Source organism: Rhinopithecus bieti, unplaced genomic scaffold (assembly GCF_001698545.2).
Source record: "Rhinopithecus bieti isolate Rb0 unplaced genomic scaffold, ASM169854v2 scaffold_32955, whole genome shotgun sequence".
NCBI lineage: Eukaryota > Metazoa > Chordata > Mammalia > Primates > Cercopithecidae > Rhinopithecus > Rhinopithecus bieti.
The window spans coordinates 1373106-1385508 of record NW_016814423.1 but is presented as its reverse complement, the minus strand read 5'-3'; the positions used below and the strand labels follow the sequence as shown (position 1 = coordinate 1385508).

At 37.9% G+C, this 12403-nt stretch overlaps 1 protein-coding gene across 4 annotated transcripts in view; it reads left to right on the top strand.

Annotated features, from left to right (window-relative positions):
* DGKH (diacylglycerol kinase eta) overlaps window positions 1–12403 on the top strand; it is a 195681-nt gene that overhangs the window by 135561 nt on the left and 47717 nt on the right. For all 4 annotated transcript variants that reach the window (XM_017850195.1, XM_017850193.1, XM_017850197.1 and 1 more), the window contains 2 exons: window positions 3287–3371; window positions 7327–7412. In XM_017850195.1, the coding sequence (XP_017705684.1) occupies window positions 3287–3371; window positions 7327–7412 (171 nt within the window). The remainder of the gene's footprint in view (window positions 1–3286; window positions 3372–7326; window positions 7413–12403) is intronic.

Here is a 12403-nt window from a genome sequence, read left to right as displayed (position 1 = left end):
GCTACTTGGGAGGCTGAGGCAGGAGAATCGCTTGATCCCGGGAGGCGGAGGTTGCAGTGAGCCGAGATCGTGCCAATGCACTGAAGCCTGGCCAACAGAGCGAGCTTCTGTCTCAAAAAAAAAAAAAGTTAAAAAGTCATTGTTTAATATTCTAAATTACATGAGTTTTTCAAATATATTTATTTGATCCTCAAAACAACACTGTGGGTTGGGTCAGAAAAGCATTATTTTACAAAGATGAAAATTTAGTCTTCTGGATACAGTGGGAATAAAAAAAACGAATGTTTTGTCTGCCTAGCACTTCCTAGCTGTTTTAAATCGTGTAGCGTCTCATTTAATTATTTCCCTTCTCCTAGAGATAGCTAATATTGCTATCTCCATTTTACTGGTGAAAAGGTTTAGGAGGTTTTTACATTATCTAAGTTAAATAGCTAATAAGTAATAGAACCGGCACGGTAAACCGCAGTCACTGTTCTGTCTAGTTTCCAGGGTCCTTTCTCAACTCTGCACTCTCTCCCCTTTATGTATTTGGCCAGATGGTTCCTTTCCTTCTGGCCTCTGCCTCTGCTTAGCTGGTACTCATATGCATCTCTTCCTTACTTTTTTATCTCTTGCTGCCACTCTCTCCTTTTTCTTTAGCTCCAACCATTTCCTATCGAGTGGGGAGGTATAGCGTGGAAGGTGCAAGGAACTCAGACATTTGGATGGATTTATTTACCATTTATTTAACTGTCTTTGACCAGTAAAGTATTTCCAGCTATAAGGAACTTGACTTTTATGTTTTTACTCGTGGTTTTCCCTGTTTGGATATTTACAAAGTTTAATTGTTTTGTTTGCTTGCATCATACATGTTTTCTGCACTAGAATGTAAGCTTCTTTGGGGGAGCCTATTCACCCTTGTGTTTCCTGTGACTTTGAGATGCTCAGTGTAGTTTATTATGCTTTGTTTCTGTATCTACCTCATGGATAAATGAATGACTTTGGTTTTCAAATATAAATTTCTTTTCTTTTTTTTTATTTTTTATTTTTTTCATTTTCGAGACGGAGTCTCGCTCTGTAGCCCAGGCTGGAGTGCAGTGGTGCGATCTCTGCTCACTGAAAGCTCTGCCTCCGGGGTTCACGCCTTTTTCCTGCCTCAGCCTGCCGAGTAACTGGGACTACAGGCACCCACCACCACGCCCTGCTAATTTTCTGTATTTTTAGTAGAGACGGGGTTTCACCATGTTAGCCGGGATGGTCTCCATCTTCTGACCTCGTGATCCGCCCACCTCAGCCTCCCAAAGTGCTGGGATTATATGTGTGAGCCACTGTGCCCAGCCTCTTAGTTGTTGTTGTTGTTGTTGTTGTTGAGACAGAGTTTGACTCTGTTGCCAGGCTGGAGTGCAGTGGCACGATCTCGGATCACTGTGACCTCCGCCTCCTGGGTTCAAGCGATTCTCCTGCCTCAGCCTCCCAAGTAGCTGGGACTACAGGTGTGTGCCACCATGCCCAGCTGATTTTTGTATTTTTAGTAGGGACAGGGTTTCACCATGTTGGTCAGGATGTTCTTGATCTCTTGACCTCGTGATCCGCCTGTCTTGGCCTCCCAAAATAAATTTCTTTTAAAGTATTTTCATGTCAAGAGTTGAATAGTAGCCAAAAGTAACTAGTTTACATATCCCAAAATATAATGTATGCCTATTGGGGGCTTTCTGGGAATTTGAATTTTTATGCAAACATTTATTCTCATAGGCTGAATGATACACTAGACTCTGTTTAAATATTGATCTTGGAATTTTCCTCTGGGTTCTATCAATAGCTTCAGCTGTGTTATGCTTTTCTTAAAATTCATGTGTTATGGTACTGCTTTTATTATGCTTTGTTTCTGTGTCAAAATCTTTATTTCACATCTTTTTTTTTTTCTTTTTATTTTGAGATGGCGTTTTGCTCTTGACACTCAGGCTGGAGTGCAGTGGCATGATCTTGGCTCACTGAAACCTCCACCTCGAGGGTTCAAGTGGTTCTCCTGCCTCAGCCTCCCGAGTAGCTGGGATTACAGGCACCTGCCACCACACACGGCTAATTTTTTGTATTTTTAGTAGAGATGGGGTTTCACCATGTTGGCCAGGCTGGTCTTGAACTCCTGACCTCAGGTGATCTGCCTGCCTCGGCCTCCCAAAGTGCTGGGATTACAGGCATGAGCCACCGCACCTGGCCTTTTTCCTTTCTTTTCTTTTCTTTTTTTTTTTTTTTTTTTTCGAGACAAGGTCTGGCTCTGTCACCGAGGCTGGAGTGCAGCGGCGTGATCTCAGCTCACTGCAGCCTCCACCTCCCAGGCTCAAGTGATCCTACCTCCTCAGCTTCCCAAGTAACTGGGACTACATGTGCGCAGCACCATCCCAGGCTATTTTTAATTTTTTTTCGTAGAGATGAGGTTTCACCATGTTGCCCAGGCTGGTCTGGAACTCCTGAGCCCCAGTGATTCATTCACTTTAGCCTCCCAAAGTGCTGGGATTACAGGCATGAGCCACCATACCTGGCCTTCATTTCATATTTTGTTAGTCTCCAATAATGTCCTGGCCTAACTGTTGTTCCCAAATTTTGAAATTATTATTTTAGATAGAAAATTGGACTTGAGTTGATTGCTTTTCTCTAACACCAAATGATTTTGTGTTTGCTTTGAAATTAATACTTATAGCTAATTGAAATACATTTACTTCAGTTAAGTATTATTAATATTTTCCCCCTACTCCCATGGTTACATTCATTCTTTCTTAATTTAAGAAGGGGTATTTCAGTAATTTTCATTTTATGTATATATAAGCTGATTTGGCAAGTTGAGTAACAGTTGAGTAACAGTTTATAGGTAGTATGTATTTATTTAATTTAAGATATTGCTTTACAACTTTGGGGTTATGACTCATTAGTAGTTTATAACCTAGTTAGTGAAATGCAATGAGCATTATTTTAAAAATAGAACAGAAAAGAATGGAAAAGTCAGAATGCATTGTACCTGTGAAGAAGTGGGGGCGTTGTAACCAGTGTGGATTTCTTATTGTGGGCTATGGGTCTTAAAACATTTGGAAGCCACTAATTGGAGAAGTGGTAAGATGTGGAAATCGTAAATTATGAATTCAACATTTTATGAGATTACCGAAATGTGATCTCTTTTCCCATTTTTGGTTGTTTTAAGATAAAATAAACCATAGTTCATGAAAGTGTGTGTGTGTGTGTGTGTATGAGATGGTAACAGTTAGTTTATCCAATTTTAAGGAAATCTTAGACCAAAGAGTTTTTCTCCCTTTAGGTGGAGTATAATGACATATGAACTCAAATTGCCACCAAAAGCTTCCCTACTTCCAGGACCTCCAGAAGCATCTGAAGAATTTTATGTAAGACTTAACCCTTTACCTATATTTGAAATGGGGGTGGGTATCTTGGGGGAAAAAAATGTGAAAATGTACTCCTAATATATGGTAGCATGTTAACTTAATTTTATTTTGGGGGTATGGTCTCATTGACTACCTCTAGTCCTCTCCCCCAGAAAGAAGAATCCTGAATCTAGGTTAGAGTCCTTCCATGACCACCCACACTGGGAGTGCCCAGTCACTCCCATTCCTGGACCTCTTCTTGTGTAAAGTGAGGCTACAAAGTCTTGGGAGTTAAATGATATAACGGATGTGTAAAGCCCTATCTCTTCTCCTGCCCAGATAATCCTCCCTGCATGTTCTACCTGCCTGTTTCCTTTTTGTCAGGAGAGCTCCAGGAAGGTCAGCTGGTGTTTCCTGTTAGTGTTTATTCATCTTCTACTTTGGCCATTAGATTGTTTGGTTATAAGATGTTAGCTTCTTTAAACAGTCTCCAAACACACCAATACTCATGGCCAGAATATTATACAGTTAGTTTCTCTCTTACTACTTGCTTTGCGTATTCTTTTCTTTTTCTTTTCTTTTTGAGACAGGGTCTTGCTCTGTGGCCCAGGCTGTCTGGAATGCAGTGATCCAAACACAGCTCACTGCGGCCTTGACTTCCTGGTCTCAAGAGATCCTCCTGCCTTAGCCTCCCAAAGTGCTAGGATTACAGGCATGAGACACTGTGGCTGGCCCCTACTCTTTTGAAGGGACGACAAGACAGGTCTCTGGGTTAAGCCTGTTGATATAGCTAAAGGAAGAAAGACCATTTAATTCCATCTCTACTACAGACCATAAATGACTAATGTTTTTAAAGATGCAACGTTCTGATTAAACCTCAAAGCGATATAGATTTAAAACAGAACCTGACCTTCAGAGGATTATTCTCTGACACATTAAGACCATTTGATCTATGCTAACTTATCTTTCCCTCCAGGAAAATTCATCTGTTTATTTCACAGTTGAAATCTTTGTTTTGTCATTAAGAAAATTATGATCTTGTCAAAACTAAGGCAAGGAATGGGGCTGTTTCTTAGAGAAGCTAATTGTATTTTTAAAACATTTTCTGACATAAAAACTGCTGATAGCCAAACTGCTTCTAAAAAAATTCGGGAAATACCAAATTATATGAAAAAGAAAATAAAATCACCTGTAGTCCTACCACCCAGAGATAATCACTATTAAAGATTGATATATTTACCGCTTTATTTTCAGCAGCATTTTTAGTTATGTGATTCCATAAACATAACGCATTTTTATAGAAACCTGTCCTTTATCTTAACAGTATATTTGTAAATGTTAATTAATTTTCTTTCCAAAAAAGACGAAAAGGAGAATTTTTTTCTTCCATTTACTTCAGAAATGTCTATTTTCTAGCATATAAAATAACAGTAAATAATTTACTTTTATCATTTATATATAATCACTAAATATGAGGGACAATTCTAAAGATATGAAGGAAATCTCTTTTTTTGTACAAAAGGGTTTTAAATGAAACTTTGCTTTTTAAAAATAAACTTATTTTTGTAACAAAGGGATAGCATACTTCAAGATAACAGATTAAATGAGTGTTCTGAATAGCCCTGGCTAGACCCTGAACTAGGCTGGCACCAGGAATGTGTTTTACTGTGTGTGACTTTTTTACCTTGAAAACTGAGATAAAAGTAGACTAAATCTTTCTTCTTAGCTTTTCTGTATTTCATTAGCTGTGGGTCTTAGGCACATTACTCAACAAGCCTCAAGTTCTTTCGCTATAAAACAGGATAAAGGGGTAAATGTATGCAGAGTGCTTAATTACAGTGCCTGCTACACATACAAAATGTTAACTCTTATTATTACTTACTTTTCTGACCCTGCTAAGTGACTGCATAATAGGTTAATAAGTTACATCTATAATTTTATCTTTGGACATAGAGGCTATTTTATTTTCCTCTGAGAGAGGTTGTATTTTTTGATCTTCGAATATTTTAATGGACAAAACTTGGAGTTTTGAACGTAAGTTTCAAATGGCATTAATCAAATGTTACTAATTAATTCATTTATCAACTGGCATTAATAAATTTGTTAATAGCATTAATGATCATGTAAAATATTTTCTACCCTGCAGGGAAGAAAAATAAAACCAACCTCTGGAGAGCATTTTATTTTTTCAAATTTTAAAGTTTATTTTTAGATGATATATTTTCATTTTCTGATCCTAGCTGTAAAGATATAATTTTTAGTGTTTAAGAGATCAATAAAGTGGATCTGTGGGTCAATACAACATCATGTGTAACTTTGGAGCTCCTGGCCTGCCTTCCTTTCTTTAATGTAAAATTGCTTTCCTGTAGTGGTCTGCCTTTGAAGGAGGGAAGGTAGAAATTTAAAAGAGTAACATACTTTTGAAAGAGTAACATACTCACTGGTGGAATGAAGGTAAATTAGGAATGTGGTCCTTTTGGGAAGAGGCTAATCAGGAAGGCTTTGTGGGGAAGGCTTATTCAGACTTAATTGAAGATTCTGAACTGAGGCTGATTGGTAAAAGTATTGAAAAGATACGTGAGTCAGGCAGAAGAGCATAGGTGGCCAGCTTGCCTAAAGCAGATCATTTATACTAGAAAATTTTGAGCTGTGTGAAATGGAATATTATTTGAGGCATACATTTGATGTAAGGCTCTGAATATGAGGCTGTTTAAATATTGTATACATTTTTACATATTAGGAAAATGTATGTGTTCTTTCAACAGGATGTTAAAGTTTGAGTCAACTAGAAAAGGGATTATGGATGCTTTTGGCATTTTGACTATTGTTTAAAAGAGATATTTATTTACATGATTATATGAAAGTGCATTCAGCATTTTTAAAAACTTTTTTTATGGAATTATACATACAGAAAGGTGCACAGGTCATAAATGTATAGCTTGGTAAATTTTCACAAACTAAACAAATCTTTGCCAGGCCACCCGACAGTGTTCAAGTTCCCCATAAGCCCCTCATGCCCCTTTCAGTCAAGACCCCGCCTCCTATCCCAATAATTGCTATGCTAACTTCTAATAGCATAGATTGGTATCTGTTTTGTACTTTATAAAATATAATCATTTTGTGTGTTTTCATTTGTTTCTGGATTCTTTCACTCGATGTTATGTTTATCAGATTCATCTATACTGTGGCTTGGCTATAAATCATTCATTCTCATTCTCCTATGGTCTTCCATTGCATAAATACACTGCAATTTGTCATCCATTCTACTATTAGATGAATGCTGCTGTGAACATCCTAGTGCATGTCTTTTGGTGAACACTCTTCTGCATTTCTTTTGGGTGTAGATGTAGAAGTTGAATTTCTGAGTCCTGTGATATCATTGCATATGTTCAGCTTTAAGAGACACTACCAAATCGTTTGTGAGAGTGTATCAGTTTGCATTCCCATCAGCAGCATATGAGAATTCTGTAGCTCCATAGCCTTGCTAGCACTTGCCATTTTCTAGTTGTTTTCATTTTAGCCATTTTGGAGCTGTATGGTGGTACTGCATTGTGGTTTTAGTTTCCATTTGCCTGATGGCTGAGATTGGATATGTTTTCATCTGTTTATGGGCCATTTGGGTATTTTTATATTTAAATGTCTAGTCTTTTGCCCAATTTTTACTAGATTTTTTTGGCTTTTATTGTACTACTTTGTAGGAATTATTTTATATTGAGATATTTTACATTAAAAAATTTTGTAAAGGGGTTTTATGGATTTCCATAAGAATATAAATTAAAGAATTCTAGAAACTGAAAGCCTTTTGCCAAAAGGAAATATCTATTTTGCATAATGACTCTTTCATATATTTCATTATAGCCATTGCCCTGCCTAACACATGTCACGAAGGGCTCCATGTCTGGAGCAGCAATAAGTGAGTTGTGTAAATGCCAGCAACAATAATACAGTGTAGAGTTTTCTTTTTTCCTTTTTTCAGATGACGATTTATGAAGACTCAGTTGCAACGCATCTTACAAAAATCCTCAATTCTGATGAACATGCAGTGGTCATATCATCTGCCAAGTGAGTTGTGGGTTTTAAGTCTTTAAATATGGTGAAAATGAAATGATAGCTGGTTCCTACCATTTAGGTCATTTCTTTGTGAGTTTTCTTCTCAAAAAATATCTTGGAAGTAGCTTATAAAATTAGATATACTAAATTTGGATTGATTTTTTAAAAATCATGTTAGCATCTTATTTGCAGTGGCGTATACTTAGAGGGTATTTTTTTTATGTTTAATTTGAAATATTTTATCAAAAGGTGTAAGAAGCATTTAGAGTTTAATTAACCTAAATATTTAAGGAAATGTTTGTGATTCCTTATCATATGGAAAACATCTCATTGTAATTCATGATTTCCATAAACATTACTATTTAGGAACTGTTTACATCACATTAGAAAAAGGAAAATGATGAGATTTTCAAAATGATGTTTCTCGGCATGTTTAAATTGAATAATTAGATTTTAATTCAAAGTTATGAGATTTTAGTGAAGTTGATTTTGTGCATGGAGCCAAAGCTACTTGATGTTATTATCCCAAATGTTGCCTGGCTGGAATTTGGAATTTAGTTTTGAAGCATCCTGTGCTAATGTCAAGAGACTGGAAAGTCGACTAGAAGAAGGGGTGACACCAGCTGAAATTTTCAAGCGAAAGAATGCATTCAAATTCTGGCTTAGCAAGCACGGGTCACTATTACACATGAAGAGGAGAAAAGGTGAAGAAGGACAGAAAACGGGTGGGAAATGGTGGTAGTAAAGAAAAAATACACAAATTTTGGTATATTATGTACTTAATTCGCAGTGAAGTTGAGGAAAGACAAGATGAATCATTATAAACAAATTTGCTTGTGAAAAAAGTACAAATATAGTAACAATTGTTTTTGACAACATATCCCCCAGAAATAGGAAACAACACTGCACAACAGGAAAAGAATTGAATGGCTTACGGTAAAGGAAGCACACTAGTTGGCCCAGGAGAGGTGGGCTGCAGACTCTATTTGGCGGGCAGTGCTGCAGTTTTCTGTTTTGTGCAAATATTGGACTAAAGCGTCTTCTGCCATTTTTACTTAATTGAAAACAATTTCTTTACAATCATGTCACTAAAATAAAATACAGAAATAATTGGAAACTGCGTCGAATAGAAGACTATAACTGTCATCTGTAACTTTATGGCTTAATTTTTCTTGGAGAAAATTTAATTCTAACTTATTAATGTCAACAAAACAGAGTTTTAATATTTTAATATTGGAATTCTGTGTAAGATTGTATTTGAACCAGGTACAGTGGCTCAGGCCTGTAATTCCAACACTTTGGGAGGCCAAAGTGGGCAGATTACTTGACACCCGGGAGTTCAAGACCAGCCTGGGCAATATGACAAAACGTTGTCTCTACTAAAAATATATATACTAAAATTAACCAGGCGTGGTGGTGCCTGCTTATAGTCCCCAGCTGCTCAGGAGGCTGAGGTAGGAGGATCACTTGAGCCTGGGAGGTGGAGCTTGTACTAGAGCTAAGATGGCGCCTCTGCACTCCAATCTGGGTGACAGAGTGAGACCTTGTCTCAAAAAAAAAAAAAGATTTTATTAGAGAAAAGGTTTCCACTGCCAAAAATGTTGTACTGCAAAGGTGTTGAGATTAAGAATGATAGGGAAAGAAAGAGGTGGCTACTACAATTATCCTATTTGCATCTGTGGAAATTTCTTAACAAGAATTCCTCTTAATTAAAAATATGTAAAATATATGAAAGGTAGTGATCAAACACATGAACGTAAATATAAAGGTTTTGCTGACATCCAGACTATAAAAAGTGGCCAGTTAAAATATTTACTTAACTATATTAAACAAAAAATAATTCTCTTACGACTTGCTATACCTTAAAAAGGCTTCCATTATAGCTTTCCACCTTTTCTAGCAGTGTCCTCTGAAATGTCATATCAAAATACATTTGATTCACAGGGCAAGGGCCAGGCAAACACTTAGGTGTATGAACTGGGCCTGGGATGAGAAAGACAACAGGGAGTGCTAAGGCCTGGGACAAACTGGAGATTTATCCATTCCACCATCAAGCAATACAATTCATTGAAAACCCCAGCAGCACTGCCCACCAAACAGAGTGTGTAGCCCACCTCTCCTGGGCCAGCCATTGTGCTTCCATTCAGCTCTTTTTCTAGTGTTCAGTCCTGTTTTCTATTTGTGGGGGATATGGAAAGAAGGCCTGTTATTTCTCCCTCATGGAACTGTTAGGATAATTAAGCTGAGTAATATAATAAGTACAGAGCTTATAAATGACAGAGGGCTATATTAAATTATGGTATCATCACCTCACGTTTTACCCAGTTACATTTCAGATGTTTTCTTTGACCTTGGCCTGACTCTTTGTCTAAGGCTCTGCTCTTAGCCCTAGCTTTGGTTTCTCCCTAACCAGCTTGCCTGCCCTTAAGCAGATTCCATTCCATTCCGGGTCCTCTCTTGTCACTCACTCGTCTGTGCTTCCAGGCCTTTACAACCCCAGATACAATTCTAGGGAATTTGCCATAAAGAGGCTGAAGAGAAAAAAGAGGAGACAATATGTAATTATTTGGTACTAGTAATACAATCTATGTTAAATTTTATTTTTTATTATTGTTTTTGGAAGAAAATCACTTTATTCCAGTTATCTCACAAACAATAAAATAACAATAGCTGGTTTAAGGAGGCCATGCAACCATTTACCCAGCCCCCAATTTTATGCCATCTTAATGAAATTCTGCACAGTAAGAATATCCTCTTCCACTGCAATTCTGAAGCAAGGAAGCTGTGAATGACAGAGGAGAGGCTTAACTGCTGGTTTCACACTTTATACCTTCACCATCAGTTACATTTTTATGCTAAATTAACTTGATCGTCAAAGCCGATTTTCTGTGTCTTCAGTTGAACTTCTTGATTAGGCCAGTACATGTGCACATCTGCACTGTTTCAGCACCTCATTGGAACCCTCACCGAGCTTGACGTCACCCTAGTTCTGGGCACGCTCCAGAAACTGTTCTGTCTTATACAAGCAAGGCTGCTGCTGCTGTGCAGCTAGTCTCCCAGAGGCTCCTGGTAAGTGATGTCAGGCCTTGTGAGCCCAGCATTACCTCCTCTGTCGAAGGCCCCCATTCCCATGATAGTTGACTCAGTGTGTGCCCCACAGCAGGGCCCACAGCCACGCCAGCTGCAGTGGTTGCCATCTGGACCATCAGACCTGGCTGCCAGGGTGCAGCAGTAGGAGACTCAACTGCAGAGGGTGGGGCCACTGCTGGCAGCTGAGCTGCTGGTGCTGGCCTGGGTGCAGGTCTCGTTGGAGGTGCCTGGCTGGCCGGAGGGGCCATGCTGGAGGTGCAGCTTTGACTTCCATGCGCCATTGCAAATGGGCAGTGGCTCAGCATCTCTAAATTTCATTTTTATGGACATTTTCAAAGAAAACTGGTATAATTTCTTCCCACCATACCCATCATTCAGTTTCAGTATTTATCAACATTTTGCCATCTGCTTCCTACTTTATTTTGCTACAGTATCTCTAAGAACATCCTGAAAATTATTCTACTACACTTTTGGCATATAGTCATCCCTCTCTATCCATGGGGCGTTGGCTCCAGGACCCCCTTGGTTACCAGTATTCATAGGTACTCAAGTCCTTCGTAGAAAATGCCGTAGTATTTGCATGTAACCTACACACATCCTTCCACATACTTTAAATCATCTCTAGGTTACTTATAATAACGAATGTATTTGCTATGTAAACAGTTGTTATACTGTATTGTTTAGGGAATGATGACAAAAAAATGTCTGCACATATTCAGTGTAGAAACAACCATCTGTTTTCTTTTTCAAATGTTTTCAATCCATGGTCAGTTGAATCCATAGATAATGGAACCCATGAATATAGAGGGCTGACTGTATGTGTGTGTGTGAATGCATATAATCTTTTAAAAAATCTAAAAATCAATCATAATTCTCTAATACCATCAATATTACTTAAGCCATATCCCGTTTCCCCTAGTTTTCTCAGAGGTTTTTTTTTGTGAACCTTGTCTGAATTTTGACAAGGTCTTTAAAAAACACACACACACAAACACACACACACTTTATTTGTTCAAAATTCAGACAAAGTTCACACACTACATTTGAGTGATATCTCTTTAAGACTTTAAAAATCTTGACCAGGCATGGTGGTCCATGCCTATAATCTCAACACTTTGGGAGGCCAAGATGGGAGGATTACTTGAGCCCAGGAGTTCAAGACCAGCCTGGGCAACATAGTGGAATCCCCTCTCTACAAAAAAATTTTAAAATTAGCTGGGTGTGGTGGTATGTGCCTGTAGTCCTAGCTACTCAGGAGACTGAGGTGAGAGGATCGCTTGAGCATGAGAGTTCGAGGCTGCAGTGAGCTGTGGTCGCGCCATTGCACTCCAGCCTGGATGACAGAGTGAGACCCAGTCTTAAAAAAAAAAAAAAATCTTAAAAAATCTATAATGGTTCCCCTTTAAAAAACAATTCTTACTGAGGCATGACATGTACAGTAAGCACCTAAATCACAAGAGCAGAACTCAATGATTAAAAAAATACTGCGTGTACACACAGTCTCTCTCTCTCTCACACACACACAGACACACACTTGTAATCACCACCTAGATAAAGAATTCCCTTATTTTGTGAATGTCATTTATTTATTCAGTGATGCAACATTAAGGCAAAAAGTTTTAACCCTCTTGTGTATGTTTGTATTTATTTCATACAATAATAATTCCTGGTAGCCTTAACTGTTCTCAGTTATTTTTAAAGTGTTGAAATGCTAGTGGAAAAGCTGTATCCCACTAACGTAGCTAACATATGGGTTAACCTAAAACAACATTTCTTTGACCTTTAGTACTTCATCAATTTGATATGGTAATAGGAGTTATCTTCTGAGAATCACAGCTCTAATTAGCAATCATAGATACCATTTATGAATAAAAATGAAAACCAGTTATTAAATAAGTTGTCTTTAGCTGCAA